The 26596-nt window shown below is 40.0% G+C and overlaps 1 protein-coding gene across 15 annotated transcripts in view; it reads right to left on the bottom strand.

Moving 5' to 3' along the window:
- Positions 1–26596, bottom strand: part of Kmt2c (lysine methyltransferase 2C) — a 326532-nt gene that overhangs the window by 92825 nt on the left and 207111 nt on the right. For all 15 annotated transcript variants that reach the window (XM_045160005.1, XM_045160010.1, XM_045160012.1 and 12 more), the window contains 9 exons: positions 18196–18315; positions 14800–14916; positions 10429–10530; positions 10158–10262; positions 6812–6993; positions 6256–6420; positions 5198–5307; positions 3975–4040; positions 2808–3020 (listed from right to left, as the gene is read on the bottom strand). In XM_045160005.1, coding sequence (XP_045015940.1) covers positions 2808–3020; positions 3975–4040; positions 5198–5307; positions 6256–6420; positions 6812–6993; positions 10158–10262; positions 10429–10530; positions 14800–14916; positions 18196–18315 — 1180 coding nt within the window. The remainder of the gene's footprint in view (positions 1–2807; positions 3021–3974; positions 4041–5197; positions 5308–6255; positions 6421–6811; positions 6994–10157; positions 10263–10428; positions 10531–14799; positions 14917–18195; positions 18316–26596) is intronic.

Genomic DNA, 26596 nt, shown 5'->3' with positions numbered 1-26596 from the left:
AGGGATGAAGAAAAAAGACCTACACATAGATCTCAGTAAGACATCCAACTGGCTCTTGGTTTCTTTCTTGGGCCTCTAGAGTAGCGTCTCCCTCTGAGCGAGACTTTCAATGCTCCATACATCCTGAAGCCACATTCAGCTCGAAGAAGTTAGAGTGGTCTTGTGTCCGGTTCCCTCTAACAGCAGTTTTATGTCAGGATGGGGAAACAGGAGTGTGGTAGTTTGAAGAGATGCCCTCCAATATATTCAGTGTCTTATTAGTTTGTAGTTTGCATCTGCAACCACCTGGCTGCGGTGTCACTGGGGGAATCTTAAGGTGGTGGTGGGTCTGAGATTTCAATCTAAAGAAAGGCAAAGTGTGCCTAGTTCCACTTGTAGTTCCAGAAGTGTGCTGTGTGGCTTTTGGCTGTGGCTTCTCTCTGTGTGTTTGGTCCTGTGTAGGCAGGCCGGCTTCCTCTGCCATTATGGAACTTCCCCTGGATCTGTAAGCTTCAGTAAATCCCTTCCTCCATAACTGTGCCTGGTCTGGAAGCTCAGCTCTGTGAACCTGAAGCTGTCTGCTACAAGGAGAAAGCTAGCTTTTAGGCAACTTCAGTTAGGGATCAAGGCTCAAAGAGAACCATAAAATGATACCCCTAAAACGGAATTTGTGTCCCCTGCTGCCCAGTCTTAACACCCTACCTAGATAGTCAGTCCAGGATGGGCTGGCCTAGGGAACTGGCCTCAATCTACCAACAAATCCTGTCTTCCCTTACCTAGAAAGGCTCCTGTCTTCTTCCTGTCTCTGCTTTGTAGTTTGGGGTAACTCCTCTCTTAGACGACATGCATGGCTGTCCTCTGGGTTCTGTTCTACCAAGTGCAGGTTCTTCCGGGTCTCCCACACAAGCTCCTACACTCTACCCTACACAGGCCAGTAGTCACTCTGTCTTTAAAAGCCTCAGTTTCCCTCAAGTCCACATGTTTGCAGCTCTACTTCGTAAATATATAATCTATAAATGAACATTATAAACTGCAATGTTTCCATGTTGGACCCTGTTTCCTAAACCTCACAAATTGTGACTTCTCCCATATAAATAAGCCCCACAATTTGTGATTTTCTCATCAACAAACTTAATTCATAACTAAAAACAAAGAAGAAAGGTCAGCCAGGCATGGTAGCACACACCTTTATTCCTAGTACTCCAGAGGTAGAGACTAGGAAGATCACTGTGAGTTCAAGGCCAGCCTCAGACTACAGTGAATCCCAAGTCAGGCTGGGCTAGAATAAGACCCTCCCTACCTTGAAAATCTTAAAAAAAATTTTAAGGGGGGGGAGGGATAGTCAATGCAGAGTGATAATTCAAGTGTGCTTACATGCTTAAATATTACAATATAGGCAAATCTAACTCTTATAAAGCCATGTTATATTTATGGAAATGAAATTTTTCAAGGAGGAATTAACTAACTTTAAATTTTTAATAAAGGTTCTATGTTTTAGAATTTAAATGATGTACTTCTGTGCAACTTACTGGGAAGAAATTTGTGTTTCAACGTTATTTATTTAGCATAGACACTAAAGATAAATTCTGAAGAAAACAAGGACAGCCACACTATTTTAATTTATAATGTTCATGTTCAATTTGGCTTTGACCATTTTCTTGTTAGAATTGTTACTGTAATTCTTTTTTTTTTAAGTATTTTTATTTATTTATTTATTTGAGAGTGACAGACAGAGAGAGAAAGACAGATAGAGGGAGAGAGAGAGAGTGGGCGCGCCAGGGCTTCCAGCCTCTGCAAACGAACTCCAGGCACATGTGCCCCCTTGTGCATCTGGCTAACGTGGGACCTGGGGAACAGAGCCTCTAACCGGGATCCTTAGGCTTCACAGGCAAGCGCTTAACTGCTAAGCCATCTCTCCAGCCCCTGTAATTCTTTTAGTTTGTTCACTAATAAGACTTCCAACATTGGGTATGAATTCAATAAATACTGCTAAGTACTAAAACTTAGCAAAACAAAAATTATTATTATTTTATTTCAGAATCAGCTGTCCTCCAAAATGACTATCTACAAGTCATCTTTGGAAATGAGCAAAAATGTAATTTATGTTGAATTTAACAGCAGAAATTATTCTGACTTCATGATTTCAGCCAGTGAAACCTTATGATATGTGGAGCTGAAGGAAATGTTTATAAATCAGGTCAGTAACTAGGCGGCTTTCACTTGACAAAGGACCAGCAACAGCTGCTCTTCTGGACACACGGGGTTGTTCAGCTTCAACACGACACCTGAGCTCAGAGTATGGGAGACAGCTTCTATGATCTCCAGCACACTCAAGTCAAGCCTCTGGACTTCCCACTCATGAGCTGCACAGAAAAAGTGTTATGGGAGAACTCGTACGGAAGTACATGAAAGCAAACGAACCTGAAATGGCAAGGTCTTCAAACACCAATCAGTGGAAAGGGCAGGTTACCTAAGCAAGTGTGACTTACCCTTTTAAATCACACATTGTTCAAAAGTTACCATATCTTCTGATTCTTTTATTTGTTTATTTTTATTTTGGGGGGAACAGAGAGAGAGAGTAGAGATACCGAATTGGCCCACCAGTGCCTCGGCCACTGTAATAGAATGCCAGATACTTGCACCACCTAGTGGGCATGTGCGACCTTGTGTTTGTCTCACTTCTGTGCATCTGGCTTATGTGGGATCTGGAGAGTTAAACATGGGTCCTTAGGTTTCGCAGGCAAGTACCTTAACTGCTAAGCCATCTCTCCAGCCCCATATCTACTGATTCTTAATCACATATTCCAAGGAAAATAAATTGGTATTACCTCGACTATCATCCATTTCACCGTCTCTTGAGTGCTCTGATTGGATGTCTGGAGGGGTCTGAAGAACAGCCACGCTATTCTGATTTATAATCTTCAATTTCAATTTTGGTTTTGACCGTTTTCTTCTTGGAACTGTAACTGTGAGGCTCTGTAACTGAGTCATCCCTGATTCAGTTAAACATACTCCATCCTGGGTGTAGGTCTTAGGTGGATCTAAAATTACAAAACCCCAAGAAAAAATGTAAGCTATTGTTTTAGGTTGACTTGTGATTAGCGTTACAATATGCCTATGTGGAAGGAATGAACTATAGCTCCATAGAGAGATTATCTATGAGATACATGGATTAATTTCAGAATGTTCAATTAAACAGAACAGCTGACTCAATTTTCTACAAAAATAGGCAGAAAAGTTGCATGTTTTCAAACAAAATGGCATCCCTAACATTTTTTGTTCTCATGTATTATGAAAAAATTTAGAAAGAAACCATTGATGCTAAACCCAATGCTGCAGCCACTCAATGATGAGCCTTTTCTTGGAGACAAGCAATGTGACTACATACATGGAAATGTGTCAAGATTATGCAGCCTCAAATACAAGGATATACATACATGGAAATGTCATAATGCAAACCATTATTTTGTATGATAACTCAGTAAGTCCTGCAAACTGAAAATTTTCATGAGCAAATTGCTGTGCATTAAAACAGTTCCTGTATATCCCAAATGTCTGTATGACAGACATGTCAATATCCCAAAAGAATGACTTTCACAGAAACATCACGTGAATCACCATCCTAGGTATAACAGAAAAAAGAAGTAATTCTAAGGGAATCTGTGTGCTAACTAGGCTTCCTTCCCCCCCCCCACCCGATAACTAAGCAAGCAGGGTGTAAATGAAGCCAAAGCAATTACAGCACTGACGTTTAATTCTAAGTGCTACTACTTTAATTTTCTATTTGCTAGAACTTACAGAAATTACTGTCCCATGAAACAATATAAACAAACACTTTACACATTAATTCCAGCAATTCACATCAGACAACCTATAGTAGTAATCAAGCCTATGATTAAAGCCAGTTTTGAGTGATGGGGTAAGCCTGTTATATAAGGGTTACATGTTCATGTGCTTTTTCTGAAAACAAGCAGGCAAACCACCTCAACTCTTACCTGGCTCCTTCACTTTTGTGATGGTTTGTGCTACAAGTGAAGACCCACAGGTGTCTGAGGAAGGCGCTGAAATGGGAGGGAAAAATTAGGAAATTTTTTCAGGAGGAGGAGACTTGTATAAATTGAGTACAGTTTCTATACTTGTTTTATTGAAATAAAAGCTTGAATACTAAACAGGGTCAAAGGTTTGTTTAGGAGTGTGGATATCAAACCCAGGGCCCTGTACATGCTGATCAAGAACTCTACCTGTGACTTCTAGCCCTAACCCAAAAGCAGTTTTGGGCTTATTAGTAGCATTTAGTTTTTGACAATGTTTTGAATAAAAACCAACAAGGAAAAAAAGCTGGGTGTGGTGGTACATGCCTTTAATCTTAGCATTCGGGAGGCAAAGGTAAAAAGATCACCGTGAGTTCAAGGCCAGCCTGGAACTACAAAGCAAGTTCCATCCAGTCAGCATGGTCTAGAGTGAACCCTACCTTGAAAAAAAAAACAAACAGTAACAACAAAAATATGTATTTGGGCTGAGGAGATAGATTAGCAGTAAAATGCACTGGCTTGCAAAGCCTGCCAGCCTGGGTTCAATTGCCCAGGACCCATATAGAGCCAGATGCACAAAGTAGTACATGCATCTAGAGTTCATTTGCTGTAGCAAGAGAGGCTTTGTCATGCTTATTCTATCTCTCTCTCTCCCCCTCATAAGTAAATTAATTAAATTAAATGTTTAAAACAGCAACAAGGAGAAATCAAGACAACAATTAGCAAAAACAGAAAGAATCAGTGCCTTTCTATATTGTTAACAGCTACAAAAGATCATAACCCTTTGAAAGCAACATTATACTTATATCTAAAGAGTAGCTGTCATTTTTCCCTTTATATAAATAACTAATAAAGTTGGGATAAAAAATTGTTTTATAACAGAAAATAACTCTCATAGGTTCATGAAACTATAAGTAATCAGATTTTTTTGTTGTTGTTGTTTTGGTTTTTTGGGGGTAGGGTCTCACTGTAGCTCAGGCTGACCAGGAATTCACTATGGAGTCTCAGGGTGGCCTTGGACTCATAGCAATCCTCCTACCTCTACCTCTCGAGTGCTGGGATTAAAGGTGTGCGCCACCATGCCCGGCTCCACAGATACTTAGATTTAAACCCACTCTGGTTTATGGACAGCAAGGTGCTAGGGAGTCCTGGGACAGCACAAACTCACAGCTTAATTCTTCTCTTACCATTTGATGCAGGCATGGAGGGTCTGCACATGCTACAATCAAAACCAATGTCTGCTACATTCTCCACTTCCTCCTCAGTATTTAAGTTTTGACAAACTGCATGCATCCATCTAAAGAGACCACATTTGCAAATATGAAGGGAATTATGAAAAACAATTTCCTTTTCAAACCTGTCATAGGAATTGGCAGTTCCTCTGAAGTCCCCAGCCCCATGTACTCCCACTACCTAGCCGACCTTAGCCTTCTTAACTACCTGGCCCTACTGCCCCCAGCGACTCTCAGAGTGCAGACAAAGAAAGAATGAGCACCAGGAGGAAGCAGATGTGCTCTATATTAGGAGGAAAATGGTCATTTTATGATCATGAGATGAATGACAAAAGTGGTGAAGCTAGTTAGCAATTGGGAAGGAGTTCAGAAGAGTGAAAGGAAACCAGTCCATGTGTGCTCTGTGTCTAACTAGAAGCAGGCATTACTACTGGAAAGACAAGGAGTGGTGACTGGGAAATAGAAGAAAGGTGATGTCTTGCTTTGCAGAATTCACAGGCATGGTGCTAAGAAAATACCCAACTCAAAAAGAAAAAAAGATTTTGTATGCACAGTGCTAACTGCTAATAGGGTACAGAAATATGTGACTGAAAGCAAAGAAATGGTTCTGATTTTGAAGTTGCTACACACGTTACTTCCACCTAGGAGCATCAAAAAGCACATATACTATCTAAATAATAGATAAGAGTTTTAAGAAAGCAATTTAAAGAGAATATGAGAGATCATTCAGGACTACCTAATAAAAAAAGATTCAGAAATCCTCCATGAGAAAATGCATATTGTCAGGTATCAGGTCTGCATCTAAGTTTGAGACTGATAAAGCTTCAAAAAGCCCCCAATTAAAATTCTTAGTTGAAATTTAAAACAGGAAATGACTTCTTTAAGTTTCTGACAAAAAAAAAAAAAAAATCGAGGAAGCAAAGGTCTTCCCTTAAATTTGAGACCAAGAAAGTTGTTCTGTAAGTTGAAAGGAAAGAAACTCATAAAGTTGGCATGGGGCAAAGGCACAACACCTGTCACATTGTCTACACTGAAGAATAAGGTCATCTTCTCTGTAGCTCCGACAGCACACGGGACAGGAGGACAGGCTGGCACAAGGAGCACACTGCGTGTAGTTGTTCTGCCACTCACATCTCAGACCTGCAGAAGTGGCTCCACAGTGTCTGCACCAAACACACCTGAAAGCCAAAGCCCAGAAGTCTTGTTTACTTATGCTGCAAAGAGTATGGGTCATTTTGCAGATGTGAATGGTCTTCAATTTTTTAAATTACTTCCACTCTCAGAGATAGAGAATGGCGGAGGGGGCACTAGGGCCTCTGGTCACTGCATCTGAGTTTACATGGGTACTGAGCAACTGAATCTGGGCTGTCAGACTTTGCAAACAAGAGCCTTTTAACCACTGAGCTATCTCCCCAGCCCATAACTGAATTTTTTTAATTAGAAATATCTATCATGGAAAATGTGAATTATGTCATTCAAAAAAAAAAAGTAGCTAAGTTTTAAAATTAACATGCTTATGAGGAAGTCTGAACTTCAAAGACTGACAAAGTAACATAGACCCTAGAATACCATTTGCACTTCCAGCCTCCTTTGGGAACTGTCTGCAATGGAGGGTCTAGACAGTATGTGTGATAACTTATGTCACAGTCGTCACACAGCAGGAGTCTTCCTGGGTCAGTCGCCTTCCCACAGGCCTCACACACCGTGCACTCCAGACACCTCCATCCTTTGCTAAGAACAACTTTAGTGATCTGCAAAAGAAACCACCAATCCATGTGATTTATATGCTAACTTAGAAATTACTTTGATAATCAAGCATATTGTCAAAACTAACATGGTGTTATGTGCACAGAAGCAGAAAAACAAGCAAGCGACACTGTTGAGCAATACTGGGAATACTTGCATACTTATTATCTTTATGTGCCTATCTGGTCAGACGAGTAATTGAAAGTGACACACACTTTAATACTATTTTAGTTCATATAGCTACCTTGGGCTATAGATATAACTCTATTGCTTTGTTAACTTTTTAAAAATTATTTTTATTTATTTGAAGGGGGTGGGAATACCAGGGCCTCTGACACTGCATACAAAATCCAGACACATGTGCCATTTTGTATATCTGGCTTTATGTGGGCACTAGGGAACCAAACCTGGACTGGCAGGCTTTGCAAGCAAGTACCTTTAACAATTAAGCCATCTCCCCTGTCCTATTCTTTTGTTTTTAATACATCTGGTAACTTGATTCTAAGATCAAGTAAGCTGCCTTTTTACTACTGACACCAGATTTGAAATTACATCAACCAAATCTCCATCTACAACATTTCTTTAAGTTCATGTCTTTAAAATTTATGGACATAGCATGGCAACTTATCTGCAAAGACTGGCAGAGGGAGTAAGATGGGGGAAAGAAAAAAAAATGAACCAATGCAAAACACGAGCTCTCGCAGGCACTGTACATGTCCTTGAGGCAGTTATAGGCCATAAAACTATGACTTCAAGTTCACTTTCACTCCTCTTCTATCTCAAGACCTCAGCAGAAATTTTGAGAATTTCTATACTCTTGATAAACTTCTCAAAAAAGCCACACCACATTAAGTTATGAATTTGTAATCAAGTTCTTAAATATCTCAGAAGACTGAAATGCTCGTGTCACAATGACACAGCAAGCAATTAAGGTACATAGCAAAATGAAGATCATGGGATGGGGAAAGCCTGAAAGACCATGAAAGGTTAGGAAAGCTCAGAAGCGACCAGAAAAGAGAATGGAAAGAACTAAATTCAAAGAAATTGCTATCTATCTGAATGGCTTATCTAATACAAAGTTACACAAGCATCAAACTTTCTCATAAACCAGGTGCTACAGTAACAGTATCTAAGGTCTACAGAAAAACAGTGCTTTTTCAAGCACAGCCCTTCACCTACAGTACCATTTAGACATCTAAGAAACACAAGAACTCAGAACAGGAACTCCTCATATGTCGGGAGGGCATACCCAGCATACCCAGAGCCATTCCTCCCCTACCCGCCACCAAGACTGACTGCTGCTCTCACAACACATAACCCACAACCCCATGGGTAAAACCAGCAACCCCACTGAGATGGGCCCTCTGAGGATCAGGGGCAAGGAGGAGGGAAATGATGGTCCCAACACATGAGGTATCCATACTAAGTATGTTCTTAATACTAAAAAATAAATTTTAAAAATTCAGCTCCTGCACATGCCTAATGTTCACTTACATACACATATATAGAGATCCAGGATGTGCACTCAGAAAAGGAGCTGAGTGTAGGAAGTTTAAGTCTGTGAGACAAGGTACTCAGTGGGTGCTGCTGGCACAGCACTCCTCCAGGAAAAAGGTTTTAAGCCAATCATCTGATATGGTGCATGTGTAACAGGTTAAAAGAAACAGCAGTAAGAATTGAGAGATGGCTTAGCAGTTAATGCACTTGCCTGTGAAGCCTAAGGACCCAGGTTTGATTCTCTAGGTCCCACGTAAGACAGATGCACAAGGTGGCACATACATCTGGAGTTTGTTTACAGTGGCTAGAGGCCCTGGCATGCCCATTCTCCTTCCCTCCCTTTTCCCCTCCCCCCTCCCTCTCTCTCTATATATATTCCTCCCTCTCTCTGTATCTAATACATTTTAAAAATATTTTGAAAAAAACAGCAGAAATTAAAAAAAAAAAAAAGAATGGAGAGTCACTGAAAGATAAACCCAACACTAGGCCCAACAAGTACATTACTGAGGTACGCAATGAGGTCATTACCAATAGTTCAGTAAGTCACTTTGTGGGTATACTATATGGGAAGGCATGGCATGAAGTATATGTCAAGAGATAAAGTCCAGCCTGAGGTGACAGCTCAGTGTTCAAAGCACTTGCTCTGCAAGCCTGCTGATCTTAGTGCTCTCCCCAGTATCCATGAGTAGTTATACTTCGAAGGCAACCGAAGGCAGAGAGCAAAACGGCTAGACAATAGGACCAGCATTTGGAGCAGCCAAGCAAGCTGGAAGAAGATGAGTTCCTCCAAGTTGTCCTCTGACCTCCACACTTGCAATGTGTTAGGGGCAAGCAAAACACATTCAGAAAAAGAGAGGGCTGGAGAGATGGCTCGGGGTGGTTAAGGATACTTGCTTGCAAAGCCTGATGGCTGGGATTCAATTCCCCAGGAGCCATGTAAAGGCAGATGAAGAGTGGCACGTTCACCTAGAGTTCAGTTACTCTGATGTGCTATTTCCCTCCCTCCTTCCATCCTTCTATTATCAAGAATTACATTGCTGGGCATGTTGGCACATGCCTTTAATTTGAGCACTTCCAAGACAGAGGTAGGAGGATTGCTGTGAGCTCAAGGCCACCCTGAGACTATATAGTGAATTCTGGGTCAGTCTGAGCTAGAGCAAGACCCTACCAAAAAAATAGAAGTTTCGCTGAGTTTAGAAGGCAGATGGGAGTTCAGGGAGGCTTAGGCGAGTGCAGTTCTGGGGCATAGTGACACACACCTGTAATTCCCAGAACGTGGGAGGGAGAGGTAAAAGGATTGCCAGGAGTTCAAGGCCAGCCTGAGACTAATGAGTAGGTTCTAGGTAAGCCAGGACTAGAGTGAGACCCTGTCTCAAAATAAATAAAACAAAAACAAAAAAAACAAAAAAATGTGTCTTTATGTCTTTTTTAACACAGTGGTAAGATAAATAGTGCAATTTAAGAATCCATATTTATAAAGGAGTTAACTGTTCAGGTTAACAAAAACTTAAAAGCATTTACCCTCCTGTTACATGTGCATAGTAACAAGTACCTGACACATCATGCATGTATATACCTGGTGTCCAGCTGAGCACCACGTCGCCGCCCACAGCAAACGAACCTCAGTGTGCTTTTGTGAATTCATTTAACTTAAGCACATTAGCACATTTACCTTAATACTGACGCAGTATGGATGGTAACACTGGCCGCACTGTGAACAGGCAAGCAACCTTCCTTCTGCTCCTTGGCCAAAACTGCCACAAACCACACACATATCCTAAAATATAGAACATATAAACTTACTTTAAATTGCAGAAACTGAGACTATACAAACTCCAAAACTACATTATTAGTGGATATAGCACTTTAGGCAAATTAGATGGTCTCTGTGCAAATGGGATGGAGTAAATGAGGGCAGGAAAGCAGAAGGTAAAAGTTCAAACCTGTTGCAAAGTGAACTTGTCACTACTAGAAAACAACACAACTGTATTGTGCATAGAGTTTTCTTCTTCATCCTTATTTGATGAAATATCTGTGGCAGACACCTACAAAAATCAAAATATACCAAATATGAGGTTGTATTACTCACTTACATTGCAATGAATGCATCAGAAAATTCATATCTATTAACCCAGCACTCAGGAGGCAGAGGTAGAAGGATCACTGTGAGTTCAAGGCCACCCTGAAACTACATAGTAAATTCCAGGTCAGCCTAGGTTACCGCAAGACCCTACCTTGAAAAACAAAAGAAAGAAAAACAAACAAGAAAATTCATATTCAAAATACAGTTTTGCTAAACTATTAACAATTCCAAACAATATCACTAATTCAAAATACTACCATAAAATTATGTGTCACAACAACTATGCAAATCTATAACCACACACCCAAAAGGCTGAAGCTTGGGCTACATAGAAAGACCCTCATGTCCAACAAAGACAAGCTGTGACACTTTTTAAAAAAATATTTTGTTTTATTTATTTATTTATTTCAGAGACAAGAGAAAGAGAGAAGAAGGGAGGGACAGAATGGGTGCTCCAGGGCCTCTAGCCAACGCAAACAACTCAGAAGCATAGAGAAAGTAAAGGTGACCTAAAGAAATGGAAGTGGGGGCAGGAGAGATGGCTTAGCAGTTAAGCGCCTGCCTGTGAAGCCTAAGGATCCCAGTTCGAGGCTTGATTCCCCAGGACCCACGTGAGCCAGATGCACAAAGCGGTACATGCATCTGGAGTTCATTTACAATGGCTAGAGGCCCTGGTGCACTCATATTCTCTCCCTTTCTGCCTTTCTCTCTCTCTCTCTCTCTCTCTCTGCTTTTTCTCTATCTCTGTCAAATAAATAAACAAAAAAATTTTTTTTAATTATTTATTTATTTATTTATTTATTTGAGAGCGACAGACACAGAGAGAAAGACAGATAGAGGGAGAGAGAGAGAATGGGTGCGCCAGGGCTTCCAGCCTCTGCAAACGAACTCCAGACGCGTGCGCCCCCTTGTGCATCTGGCTAACGTGGGACCTGGGGAACCGAGCCTCGAACCGGGGTCCTTAGGCTTCACAGGCAAGCGCTTAACTGCTAAGCCATCTCTCCAGCCCAAACAAAAAATTTTTAAAAAGAAATGGAAACATATATTCATAAGCTTAAAGAGTCAATGTGGTTATCTTTTTTATTTTGTTTTTGGGTTTTTTCATTTGTTTGTTTTTTCGAGATAGAGTCTCACCCTAGCTTAGGCTGACCTGGAATTCACTATGTCGTCTCAAGGTAGCCTCGAATTCATGGCAATCCTCCTACCTCTGCCTCCCTAGTGCTGGGATTAATGGCAGGTGCCACCACGCCTGGCTTGAAGTATCATTTTATAAAATTTTATTTATTTATTTATTTATTTGACAGAGAGAGAAAGAGAGAGAATGAATGGGCATGCCAGGGCTTCCAGCCATTGTAAACGAACCCCAGACACATGTGCTCCTTTGCGCATCTGGCTAACGTGGGTCCTGGGGAATCAAGCCTGGGTCCTTTGGCTTTGCAGCAAACCCCTTAACCACTAAGCCATCCCTCCAGCCCTGAAGTATCATTTTTAACCAAAATTGATCTATAGCATTTTTGGGTGGTGCTTTTGTAGGGTGAGGGGATTGTTATGGTTCTCCCTCCCCCCACTATGTGTAGACAGGGCCTTACACAATAAACTAGGCCAGCATCAAGCCGTTAGTAATTACCCTGTCTCTGTTTCTCAAGTTGCTAGGACTGCACTCATGAACCACATATAGTCTGAATGAACTCAATCAAGATCCTAGGTGCATTATTTATGGAAACTGGCAAACTAATTCTAAAATTAACATAGAAAGGGTCTTATAACCCCAAATCAACTTTCAAAAAGTAGGAACTCAGCACACTGCCTGATTTCAAGAGTTGTAATGAGAGGTTGGGGAGATAGCTCAGTAGTTAAATGCACTTGCCACCTAAGCCTAACAGCCTGGGTTTGAGTCCCCAGTACCCACACAAAGCTAGAAGCAAAACATGGAACATATGTCTGGAGTTAGTTTGCAGTGGCAGGAGGCCCTGGTGCATCCATACTCACTCATTTTGTTTATCTTTGTCAAACAAACAAACAAACAAAATTTAATTTAAAAAATAACAACCAAGGGTTCAGTGGTTAAGGTGCTTGCCTACAAAGCCTAAGGACCTAGGGTTCAATTCCCCAGTACCCATGTAAAGTCAGATCTACAAAGTGGCACATGCATCTGGAATTTGTTTGCAGTGGCTAGAGGCCCTGGTATGCTCATTTTTTCTGTCTATCTCCTCTCTATCTCTTTGTGCTTACAAATACATTAATAATGACAACAATCAAGAAGCCAGGAGTACTGTCTCATGCCTTTAATGACAACACTCTGGAGGCTGTAGAGGACCACTGTGAGATCAAGGCCAGCCTAGGGCGGGGCAGGGAGGGGGTCATGCAACACTGGCTTATAAAATATAGATCAATACCACAGCATGAGATGCAAAAAAAAACAGACCTACACATCTATCAGTAAAGTGACTTTCAAGAATCTAAACAGAATGATATTAAATGAAGTAAATCAGACAGAGCGTTATGCTTTGTATGCCTTACCCATTATCGAGTCTAGAAAAAGCAAAATAAAATACAGTGAGGGACTCAGTGAGGACCTGCCTGGGGCAAGGACTTGTGGCAAGGAGCCAGAGGGATTATGGAGGGTCCTGAAGAGCCTTCAGGGTAAACATATTCACTGTCTTGACTTTGGTGTGGTTTACAACGGAATATACAAGCCAGAGCCTACTTGTTAAATAGCTATACCTTCCTATCACTTATGCCTCAAAGAAGGGCTTCTAAATTTATTATTAGAAATTAATTTATTGGACCATTTCATACATGTTTAGAATGATTTTGATCATGCCCATTATTTTCTCTTGCTCCTCATCCCCTCTTGCTCTTCCTCTTCCCAGGCTGTCCCCTTTCTATTTTTATGTCTTTTTACCTTTTGGCCCACTGAATTTAATTAGGCTTGCTCACCTGAGCTTGGAGGGGCTAATTTAACCTAGTGTGGGCAGCTTACCATTGGCTACACCACTGAGGAAAATGTCTTCCCTCCCCCAGGAGCCTTTAACTTTGAATGACTCCTTAGGGAAAAGTGGGGCCTTGTAACCCCCTCCCTACCCACTGTAGCAGTAAATGGAATAATGTAGTCCTGAGTTGTTGCTGTTGTTGTTTTGAACTTAAAATGACATTTAGGATGTGAAAGATAGAGCCAGATGTGGTGGTGTATGCCTTTAATTCCAGATAGAAGTAGAAGGCCAACCTGGGACTACAGAGTACCAGGTCGGCCTGGGCTACAGTGAATCCCTATTCCCTCCAAACCCCCCCAAAATGTGAAAGATAGGGTTTTAGTGAAATAGGAATGTTAATATATAAAATATTGACCAGTATTTATCAAATATGTTTTTTCAGTACATATTAAGAGAAAGCCTGCTGGGCATGGGGGCACACACCTTTAATCCCAGTACTTGGGAGGCACAAGTAGGAGGATCGTCATGAGTTTGAGGCACCCTGAGACTACATAGTGAATTCCAGGGAAAAAGAAAGCCAGACAGACAGACAGCCTTGGGGTATGGGGAAAACCTGTAAGCCTGGGTTCAATTCCCCAGTACCCATGAAAACCATGATGCAAAAAATGCCTCATGCATCTGGACTTCATTTACAGTGGCAAGAGGCCCTGCACTTTCTCACATTCCTTTGTATTCACTGTGTCTCTCTGTCTCTCTCTCTTCTTCCTTCCTATCACAAATAAAAATATTTTTAAAACCTTATAATGTGCCAATTAACAAATATTTATTAACCCTAAAACACATAAAAGATAGACATAGTGGAGTCAGTATTTCAGAATCTATAATAAACTGCAGTATGTTTGGTTTCTTCTATAAGTGTTATTATAACACTGAAAGTAAATGTAACCAAAAATTTTAAATTCCAAGTTAACAAAATTTCTCAAATAGATCCAAGATTACAACAAGGTCTGATTTTTTTCCCCCTTAATAAATGAGCAAATTATATTAAACACTCACGCTTGAGGAAGGTTGGTATAAGAAGACTGAGTCAGAAAGAAAAGAGTTGAGACATTAGAAAATGCAAAGCTTGACCAAAGGTTTATAAACAAAACAAACTAAAAATACAGATATGGTAACATTTAAAGAGATTAGGTTGTTTATGTGACTCTCAGGATAGAAATAACTTGTTTCAAAAGAGATTATCACTACTAACTGCTCTTTAAGGATTATACAGCAAATATAAATAAAACAAGCCTCACCCCAGGTAGTACAACAGCTCCAATGCCACTTTTCAGTTTGGACCTGCCTCTGCCACCTCGTCCTGACAGCCCTGCACCACGAGGTCTCCGCTTCCCTGGAAATCCAGACCCACGGCCCTATATAACACAGAAGAATGAGTTAACATCCTGCAAATGCACAAAAGAAATTTTAAGTCCAAATGTCAGTAAGATAAAGATTTCATTAAATGTTTCAGAAACACTTGCTGCTCTTTTGCTCCAATTAATGATACATATTAGTGGACCAGGCTTATTATTTACATCTTTGGGTTTTTTTTTCCAGTCTTGATATTCTACAACTTAAAGCACAAGTGAAAAGTTGTGTCTGTCTTTGTGAATGCTCCCCAGCAAGCAGGCCATGGCACTATTTTCCTACTTGCTGCTTCTTCCTTCTAAGTGGAATAAGACAAGCAGGTCTCTCAGGTACAACAGCAGTAGCTAACACGCACTGGTTATCCATACGTGTGCTCTATGACTTCTTCCTCTCAATAGACCCACAGAGTGTGCTCACTTGGAGATACATATGCCCAGGAATAACAAATTTAAATGATCAGACCAAGGTCATGGAGCTAGCAAGCCTCCTGCCAGCCTGTTTTTAAGAACTATTCTGTCATGTTACATTCCAGGAAAGCTGACTTTCACTAGTGTAAATCTGTGTTCTTCCTATCAACAACAAAAAATCAAAACCCAACCCATTGCTCAACAGCTACCACTGAAACTGAACATGTCTAACTCATTCTACACATTATTGAGAGGGCCAAAATTTTAAGAAAACTGACATAAAGATAATAGCCCTGCCTTATATGTCCTAGATGATACTTGAAACACTAGTGACTCATCTGAATTTTTATCCAACACACAAAAAAAGAAATCCTATTAAAAAATAAAATCAATTCCCTAAAATCTTAAGCTCTCAACATCTCAAGTATTTCCTTTTTCTTAAGTGTACTGAGACATATGTATGCCTTCTTAAAAATAAAACTTATATTTATGTAAGTAGGCATTATATAAAATTATTAAAGAAATCAGGAAATTTTTTTTCTATTACCCTAACAAACTGAATAGCATTAGTAAGCCCTATCTTCAACTGACGCTGCTCATTAGTTTTACACCTGAACTCAGTCCCTGTTTCACAGAGCAGTTTCCAAGTCCAAATACCTTGGTTATGCTGCAAGAATAAAGCAGACACGGATACACATGAGCACACTGTGGGGGCACTCTTATTCATGCGTCTTCCAGTTTCACATAGCTCTCTTTGTCTCCCCTAATCCTGCTATCCTTTAAGTATCTTAAAAGGTCCTCAGCTTTGAATAAGGGATAGACAGGTTTGTTTTAGTACATATAAAAGGATATTTTTAAGTTAAAGCAATAATTAATACCCAAGATAATAGTACTCTCTAAATTTATTTTCCCTAGCATGTACAGAGTACATAAAAACTGGTGGTAATTGCTAAAAAGAGGCTGAAACAAGTTACTTTTTACACTCTTAAATATTTAAAGCTATGGATGCTGGTGCACACCTGTAATCCCAGCACTGGAGAAGTTTAGATGAAAGGATGGAGAGTTCAAGATCAGAGGGGTCTACCTAATGAGACTAATCTCAAAAACAACAACAATACTTTTTTTTGTTGCCCCCCCCCCCCCCCGAGGTAGGGTTTCACTCTGGCTCAGGCTGACCTGGAATTCACTATGTAGTCTCAGGATGGCCCCAAACTCTCGGCGATCCTCCTACCTCTGCCTCCCTGTGCTGGGATTAAAGGCGTGCAACACCACACCCAGCCAAAAAAAAAAAAAAAACTTTTTTAAGGGGGGGGCAGGCTAGAGGAATTGCTCAGTGGCTAAGGCACTTGTTTGCAAAGCCAGAGGACCCAGGTTCAATTCCCAGAACCCACATAAGCCAGATGCACAAGGTGGCACATGTGTCTGAAGTTCATTTACACCAGCTGCACACCCTGGCATGTCTATTCCTCCCCCCACCCCAGCCCACCTCTTTCCCTCTGTCAAATAAATAAAGATATTTTTAAGGGATGGCTTAGTGGTTAAGATGTTTGCCTGCAAAGCCAAAGGGCCCAGGTTCTATTCCCTAGAACCCATGTTAGCCAGATGCACAAGGGGGCACACACATCTGGAATTCATTTGCAGTTGCTGGAGGCCCTGGTGTGCCCATTCTCTCTCCCCCTCTTTCTCTGTCAAATAAATAAAATAATAAAATATTTTTAAAAGTATATTTTTAAAAGGGGAGGGGCAAAACAAAACAGTTAACACCTCAATGCCTTATACCACTGTGATTATCCCCATGATTACTAAAAAGGTGTCCTTCCAAGCTAGGTGTTGTAATGCACACCTTTAATGGCAGAGGCCATGGTAAAAGGATCACTGTGAGTTCAAGGCCAGCTGGGATTACAGAATGAGTGCCAGGTCATCCTGGGATAGTGAGACCCTGCCTCAAAAAAAAAAAAAAAAAAAGAAGTGTTCTCCCAATCATGACAGAAACTAAGACAGTATAATCTAGAAATCCTTTGATATATTTGGTTAGACTGAATTAGACAGGCCTATTTCAAAAATATACTAAATATAGGGCTGGAGAGTTGGCTTAACAATTAAGGTGTTTGCCTGCAAAGCCAAAGGACCCAGGTTCAATTCCCCAGAACCCATGTAAGCCAGATGCACAAGAGGCACATGCAGCTGGAGTTCATCTGCGGTGGCCAGAGGCCCTGGCACACCCATTCTCTGTCTATCTCTCTCCTCTTTCTCTCTCTGCTTGCAAATAAATAAAAATAAAAAATTATTTAAAAATATGCTAAATATAGAAGATGAGGAAAATTATCTTTTCTATTCACTAAAATAATTTAATTCTTAAAGCAAGTAATGCTTTTGAAATTAATTTTCCCCTTCAAAATATACCAGAATATTTAATTTACTTCAAAAACTAGGAGTCAACCACCAATGAGATGGGGGGAAGAGGTTCCGATTTTTGAGGTGAACTCAAAAAAAAAAAGGAAATATGTAATTCTATTAGTATTTCTCCTCTGTTAGCACATACTAAACTTTACAATGTTAAGAATGAGCAAGTCCCTGGTTCCATTTTGGCCAGAGTGAGGAGGATTTGTCCTCACAGAACACTGATGACAAAAATGACAAGAATCAACCACAGGAAGAGCCATTAAACATCTGCACTGTAACAGCACTCAGTTTAGCTTCTTCCCCATCTAGAGCTGTGAGTGCCAGCAAGTTCTCATGGCTTTACACTAAATATTCGTACTGAAAAGGTGGCTCTGGAAGCTCAATCTAGAAAAGAAAGGTTTAATTCTTAGTACCCAATAAGACAAAACAGACCAGAAAGAAGTGAGACATGAAGGTAAATGCAGTTTTATTTACCACTTTGACGCTCCAAATGGCACTGCCAGGAAGCTGCCCGGGTTTAAAAATCTCCCGGCCTTCTGAAATGCCTGGGGACCAGGAAGGTGGGCTCACTGTATTATGGGTACTCCAAGACCCCTAGGATATGGCAGGTGAGAAAAAGATGTATAAAACTCAGCAACATAAAAGGTCAAAGCCAGCAACTAAGGAATTTTATAACAGCAAAAGCAAATGCAAACTCAGAGAAATTTAGGACAAATTGCTTCAAGAGAGGAAAAATACACTTAACACTATCAGTGACTTTAGAGTTTAATATCTGCAGTTGTAATTTTCATTAAATGTCTTATTTCACCTGGGTGGACGTGTCAGCACGATAAAGCATGTTAAAATAAAAGATTGCATAACACCAGCACTGAGTCATAAAGTGCAAGTATAATATAAAGTCAGCCACACTGAGAATTAACACTAGAGGAAACTAGTTTGGGATTAATCTCCTCTCACAAGTATGACAGTACCAAAAAGGGAAACTAAATAACCATAAAGAATGTTACATCCTATTGTTATAAGTAATCAAATCAGGAGCCCAAACTATGCATTGAAAAAAAAAATGCATATACATTAAACTATGAAGCTTAGCTCATAACTTTAAAATACAAATTATCACCTTATCTTGGCTTTTAATAACTCTTCATTCTATGACATCAGCTGGATGTTTTGGTTTTGATTTATATTTAGAGGTTTGACTATCTTATGGAGATTATATTCAATGGACTAGAATACTGAAGAAATTTTTAAGGCAAATTGTCCTAAATTTGCAAATTAAAATGACTAACATGCCTGGTAACAGTATACAGGAAACAGTATCTCATTAAGACAGCTGAAATAAAACAAAAGCACCTCACTTCCAAATAAACACAAGTAGCATTCTCAATCTGATAAAGATGCTAGAGAACACAGGAAAATGTTTACTCAATGAAGGTACCATGTTACAGACAACACTACAAATGCCAAACAAGAACCTATGCTGAAGCTGGTCATTCAGGCCTACCTAATATCATTTTACCAATTAAAATTACCAAAGCATAATATATGCCATACTTACCAGACGCCTAAATTATCATTAGACTAGGAAGAGTCTCGTTAATAACAAAAGTACAACCATGAGTTTAAATAGCCAAAAATAAGGGCTTGCCCACTGGGCTAATAAAACAATATCTCTCCCTCCCTCCCACCCCCCCCCCCCTCTCTCTCTCACACACACACACACACACACAAGGGAGGCAGGGAGGGAGGGACAAGTTTCATTTTTAATTCAAAAACTAAAGCCACACACATCTGAAGCTGAGCAATCAGGTGCATTCTCTTAGCACAGAGCGTACATTCTACCCACCAGTATGCTCTTCAGCATGTGTCTAGGCTTTTTCCCTGGCTATTGTATTTCTAACTCAATTTACCCACGCTTAAGTAGCAAGGCCAGACTTGTCTCACCACACAGTGACCACTGCCGTGAACCACTTCCCATGAGACTCCCACTTCCCATGGCATCTGTACCTGGACTATCTTTTCTACACCAGCATCCACGGACCAACCTCTGTGTTGCCAAAAGTTCTTCTGTCTCTTTGTACTCAAGCTCCTAGATTTAGCATGCAGCTTTGTGGAACTGATGGCAGCACGCTGCCCTGCTGGCCTGTCACTCTCTCTCATAAAATAAAATTTTAAAAATCTCCAGGACACAAGGGTATGGCACCGGTCCCATAAGGGAGCAGAGACCTGGGAAATGCCACAGCTGGGTTGGGAGCGACTATAAGCTGTGGGAACAGTAAGAGACTCTGGTTCGCACCAAGAATGGGCAGAGGAGCAATGGTGCAACTGCCAGCAAGCACATGGGCGCTACACAGGCACATATACAATGGCCCTCCCCACATGCCCATAATAAATAAATAAGTAAGAAAAAGGAGAAATAACAAAGAATAGAAAATACACAGCATCAGGAAAATGAAACCTACAGAGGGGACAGAAGACAGGGAGCGGATGGAAAAAGGGTTAATCAAAATGTTACAAGGAAGACATATGGAACCCTACCACTTCCCTAGCTAGTAATGTGCATGTTAAAAAAAGAGAGAGAGAGAGTTTGGGCAGCAGTATCTTGTGGAGGTGGATGAACCTAAGCACAGAAGTCATAGATTGTTACAAGAAAATTTCAGTGCCCAGGGTGCAATGCCTTCCAGCTAGATGTTAGGGTCCCAGATGTCCCCAAAACATCGCAGGCCATTGGCAAGGTTCTTTGTTGCCAACCCAAACTAGATGATAGTATCCTATTGTTTAAGACTCAATCTGCTTGGGCTGTTGGTCACTGAGAAATAAAGCTGTAGCTGAGCTAGCGCTCTTCTCCCTGTTGACTAGCTTCAGGGTGCTACAAAGAACTGTGAAGCTTGTTAGGGGAGAAAAGACATCAACAGTTTAACCAGCAGTGAACCCTGCAAGCTTTATGGCTGGCCAGGCAAGCCACATATGCCAACTGGTGCAACAGTGGAATGTCTGTTATGGAAGAAACCAAATGCTCTCAAATTGGGCTAGAAACCCACTCCACAGGAGGGAGTTTATGTCTGGTACTGAAACCCTAATCAAAAATCTATGTCTGACAAAGCAAACTTAAAAAAAATTCAAGCTGGGCATGGTGGCGCATGCCTTTAATCCCAGCACTCGGGAGGCAGAGGTAGGAGGATCGCCGTGAGTTCGAGGCCACCCTGAGACTACATAGTGAATTCTAGGTCAGCCTGAGCCAGAGTGAGACCCTACCTTGAAAAACAAAAAAAAACCAAAAAAAAAAAACAAAAAAAAAATCTATCTGACCTCAATGGGATTAAACTACAAATCAACAGCAAGAAAAGCTACAGAGCATGAACAAAATCATGGAAACTAAACAACACGCTACTAAATGATGAACAGCTCAATGAAAAAATCAAGAAGGAAAGAAAGAAAGTTCATAGAATCAAATGACGATGAGAACACAACATGCCAAAATCTTTGAGACACAATGAAGGCAGTCCTAAGAGGAAAATTTATAGTTTTTTTTTTCACTTTTATTTATTTTTTTTTAAAATTTTTATTAACATTTTCCATGATTATAAAATATATCCCATGGGGGCTGGAGATATGGCTTAGCGGTTAAGTGCTTGCCTGTGAAGCCTAAGGACCCTGGTTCGAGGCTCAGTTCCCCAGGTCCCACGTTAGCCAGATGCACAAGGGGGCACACGCGTCTGGAGTTCGTTTGCAGAGGCTGGAAGCCCTGGCGCGCCCATTCTCTCTCTCCCTCTATCTGTCTTTCTCTTTGTGTCTGTCGCTCTCAAATAAATAAATAAATAAAATTAAAAATATATATATATATCCCATGGTAATTCCCTCCCTCCCCACCCCCACACTTTCCCGTTTGAAATTCCATTCTCCATCATATTACCTCCCCATTACAATCATTGTAATTACATATATACAATATCAACCTATGAAGTATCCTCCTCCCTTCCTTTCTCCACCCTTTATGTCTCCTTTTCAACTTACTGGCCTCTGCTACTAAGTATTTTCATTCTCACGCAGAAGCCCAGTCATCTGTAGCTAGGATCCACATATGAGAGAGAACATGTGGCGCTTGGCTTTCTGGGCCTGGGTTACCTGACTTAGTATAATACTTTCCAGGTCCATCCATTTTTCTGCAAATTTCATAACTTCATTTTTCTTTACCGCTGAGTAGAACTCCATTGTATAAATGTACCACATCTTCATTATCCACTCATCTGTTGAGGGACATCTAGGCTGGTTCCATTTCCCAGCTATTATAAACTGAGCAGCAATAAACATGGTTGAGCATGTACTTCTAAGGAAATGAGATGAGTCCTTTGGATATATGCCTAGGAGTGCTATAGCTGGGTCATATGGTAGATCAATCTCTAGCTGCTTTAGGAACCTCCACACTGTTTTCCACAATGGCTGGACCAAAGAGGCTGGTGGTATCACCATACCTGATTTTAACCTATACTACAGAGCCATAGTAACAAAAACAGCATGGTACTGGCACATAAACAGACATGTAGATCAGTGGAACAGAATAGAGGACCCAGATGTAAGCCCAAGTAGCTATAGCCACCTGATATTCGATAAAAATGCCAAAAATACTCATTGGAGAAGAGACAGCCTCTTCAGCAAATGGTGTTTTGAAAAATGGATAAATATCTGCAGAAGGATGAAAATAGATTCTTCTCTCTCGCCATGCACAAGAATTAAGTCCAAATGGATTAAAGACCTTAACATCAGACCGGAAACTTTGAAACTGCTAGAGGAAAAAGTAGGGGAAACCCTTCAACATATTGGTCTTGGCAAAGACTTTCTGAATACAACCCCAATTGCTCAGGCAATAAAACCACAGATTAACCACTGGGACCTAATGAAATTACAAAGATTTTGCACCGCAAAGGACACAGTGAAAAAAGCAAAGAGGCAACCTACAGAATGGGAAAAAATCTTCGCCAGCTATATATCTGATAGAGGATTAATATCTAGGATATACAAAGAACTCAAAAAGTTAAATAATAAGGAATCAAACAAGCCAATCAAAAAATGGGCTATGGAGCTAAATAGAGAGTTCTCAAAGGAAGAAATATGAATGGCATATAAGCATCTAAAAAAATGTTCTACGTCACTAGTCATCAGGGAAATGCCGATTAAAACTACATTGAGATTCCATCTCACTCCTGTCAGATTGGCCACCATCATGAAAACAAATGATCATAAATGTTGGTGGGGATGTGGAAAAAAAGGAACCCTTCTGCACTGCTGGTGGGAATGCAATCTGGTCCAGTCATTGTGGAAAACAGTGTGGAGGTTCCTAAAGCAGCTAGAGATTGATCTACCATATGACCCAGCTATAGCGCTCCTAGGAAAATTTATAGTTTTAATTGCCTATATTAAGAAATTAGAAAGGCTGCAAGTACACAACTTAATGCTTTACTTTAAGGCCTTGGGAAAAGAAGAACAAAGCAAACCAAAAATCAAAATCTCAGTAGATGGGAAGAAATAATAAAGGTTAGCGCAGAAATTTAAAAAAAAAAAAAAGAATCAAAGCCGAGCGTGGTGGCACACGCCTTTAATCCCAGCACTCGGGAGGCAGAGGTAGGAGGATTGCCATGCGTTCGAGGCCACCCTGAGACTCCATAGTGAATTCCAGGTCAGCCTGGGCTAGAGTAAGACCCTACCTTGAAAAACCAAAAAACAAAAAACAAAAAAAAATAATGAAACAGAGTGGGTTCTTTGAAAGAATAAACAAGATTGATAAACCCTTAGCAAATCTGATCAAAAGAAAGAGACACAAAATAATAAAGTTGGGGAAGAAACAGGTACCATCGTAACAGATACCAATGAAATTCCAAAAATCATAAGGATATACATTAAGAACATATACTCCACTAAGTTTGAAAATCTGAAAAAAGGATGATTTCCTTGATTTATATGACCTACCAAAATTAAATCAAGATTATATAAACCATATCATATAAGTAGACTTACAACAAGTACAGAGATCCAAACAGTCATAAAAAAAACTCCCAACTAAAAAAAGTCCAGGCTCAGATGGATTCACTGGTGAATTTTACCAGACCTTAACAGAAGAACTAATAACAAAGCTTCTCAAACTTTTCCATAAAATATTAAAGGAAGGCATACCAGCATCACCCTGATACCAAAACCAAAGTCAGGCCAAACATAGAAAGTTACAGACCAATGTCCCTCATAAGCATAGATGTAAAAAGAACTCAACAAAACATTGACAAACAGAATACAAGAATAATACAAGAATATATCAAAAAGATCATTCACCCCAACCTAGTAAGCTTTATCCACAGATGCAGGGATGGATCAACATACGTAAATCAATAAATATAATACACTATATAAATGGACTGGAAGACAAAAATCATACAATCAGCTCAATATATGCAGAATATGCATCTGACAAAATCCACCATTCCATCACAGTAAAAGTCCTACAGAAACTGAGAATAGAAGGGACATATCTCAACATAATAAAGGCTATTTATGACAAACTTACAGCCAACATAATACTAAATGAGGGAAAACATGAAGCTTTTCCACTAAAATCAGGAATAAGACAAGGGTGTCCACTGTCCCCATTTTTATTTAATACAGTACTAGAAGTTTTGGCTCTAGCAGTAAGGCAAAAGACACACATAAAAGAGATACAAATTGAAAAGGAATAGATCAAATTATCATTATTTGCAGATGACATGATTCTATAAAGACTCTGCCAGCACACTGTCAGAGCTGATAAACATTTTTAGTCATGTAGCAGGACATATAATAAAGAAATCAGTAGCTTTCCTACAAACTAACAACAATCATGCTGAGGATGAAATCAGGGAATCATTCCCATTCACAACTGCCTCAAAAAAAAAAAAAAATACATAAAACAACGTACCTTGGAAGAAACCTAACCAAGAAAGTGAAGGATCTCTTCATTGAAAACACTCAAGGCAGAAATTGGAGAAGACAGTAAAAAATGAAAATTGTTTAAAAAAAAAATTGTGACAATGTCAATCTTCCCAAAAGCAGTCTATACATTTAATGTAATCTCCATCAAAATTCTAATGGCATTCTTCACAGAAATAGAAAAAAAAAAATCCTAAAATTCATTTGGAAGCACAAAAAAAAAAAAAAAAGCTCAAATATCCAAAACAATTTTGAGCAACAAAAAGAAGGCTGGAAGGATCACCAGACCTGATCTTCACCTTTATGACAGAGCCACAGTAGCAAAACGGCATGGTACTGGCACAAAGACAGACATGCAGATCAATGGAACAGAATAGAGGACCCAGATGTAAGTGCAAGCAGCTATAGCCACCCAATTGTCAACAAAAATAAAAAGACAGCCTCTTCAACAAATGGTGCTGGGAAAAGTGGATATCTGTATGAAGGATGAAAATACATCCTTATCTCTCTCCATGTACAAGAATTAACTCCAAATGAATCAAAGACTTTAATATCAGACCCAAAACTCTGAAACTGCCAGAGAAAAAAGTAGAGAAACACCTTCAACATATTGGCATAGGCAATGACTTTTTGAATATAACTCCACTTGCTCAGAAAATAAAACCACTAATCAACCACTGGGATCTCATGAAATTACAGAACTTTTGTTCAGCAAAGGATACTATGAATAGAGCAAAGAGACAACCCACAGAATGGGAGAAAATCTTTGCCAGCTATGTATCTGACAGAGGAATAATATCCAGGATATGCAACGAACTCAAAATAAGAAATCAAACAACCCAATTAAAAATGGGCTATGGAACTAAATAAAGAGTTCTCAAAAGAAGAAATACAGATGGCATATAAACATCTAAAAACTGTACTACATTCTTAATTATCAGGGAAATAAATATTAAAACTACTTTGAGATTCCATCTCACTCCTGTCAGAATGGCTAGCATCAAGAACAAATGATTATAAATGCTGGCCAGGATGCAGAAAAAGAGGAACCCTTCTACACTGTTGGTGGGAATGCAATCTGGTCCAGCCATTGTGGAAATCAGTATGAAGATTCTGAGACAGCTAAAAACAGATTTACCATATGACCCAGCTATACCACTTCTAGGCATAGGTCCTAATGACCCGTCATACTACCTTAGAGACACTTGCGCAACCATGTTTATTGCCACTCTATACACATTATCTAGGAAATGGAACCAGCCTAGATAGATGTCCCTCAAATGATGAGTGGATAATGAAGACATGGCACATTTACACAATGGAGGTCTATTCAGCCTAAAGAAAAATGAAGTTGTAAAATTTTCAGGGAAATGGATGGACCTGGAAAGTATTAGACTTAGTCAGGTAACCCAGGCCCAGGCAGCCAAACACCGTATATTCTCTCTCATATGTGGATCCTAGCTAAAAATGTTTGTATGTGAGTTGGAATAAAACTCAGTAGAAGAGACCAGTAAGCTAGAAAGGGGATATAAGAGAGGGAGGACTTAAGGGGATGGTATATTTTGTGTGTGTGTTTGTGTGTGTGTGTGTGTAGATGTACAGATTACTGGGGTGGAATGGCTTAAATGAGATCAGAGGAAGAGACTGAGTAAAAGAAGGATGGGGGAGGATTAATTAAAATCTAAGAGGGTATGAATAAGTCATATAGAAAACTCCTTTTTTTTATAATGACACACCCAGAAGCCATAGATTCTTACTAGAAAAATTTCAGTGCTAGGGATGGGATACTTTCCAGTGAGTTGTTGGCCAGGGAGGTCCCTGGTGCCCCTAAAACATTATAGGCCATTGGCTTCCTACCAAGACCCTATTGCTGAAGACTCCAAATGCTTGGGCTGTAAGGTCACTGAGAAATCCTGTTTTCAGC

This window comes from Jaculus jaculus, chromosome 10 (genome assembly GCF_020740685.1).
Source record: "Jaculus jaculus isolate mJacJac1 chromosome 10, mJacJac1.mat.Y.cur, whole genome shotgun sequence".
Taxonomy (NCBI): domain Eukaryota; kingdom Metazoa; phylum Chordata; class Mammalia; order Rodentia; family Dipodidae; genus Jaculus; species Jaculus jaculus.
The sequence above is the reverse complement of the archived record's forward strand: the minus strand, read 5'-3'. Positions and strand labels throughout refer to the sequence as shown.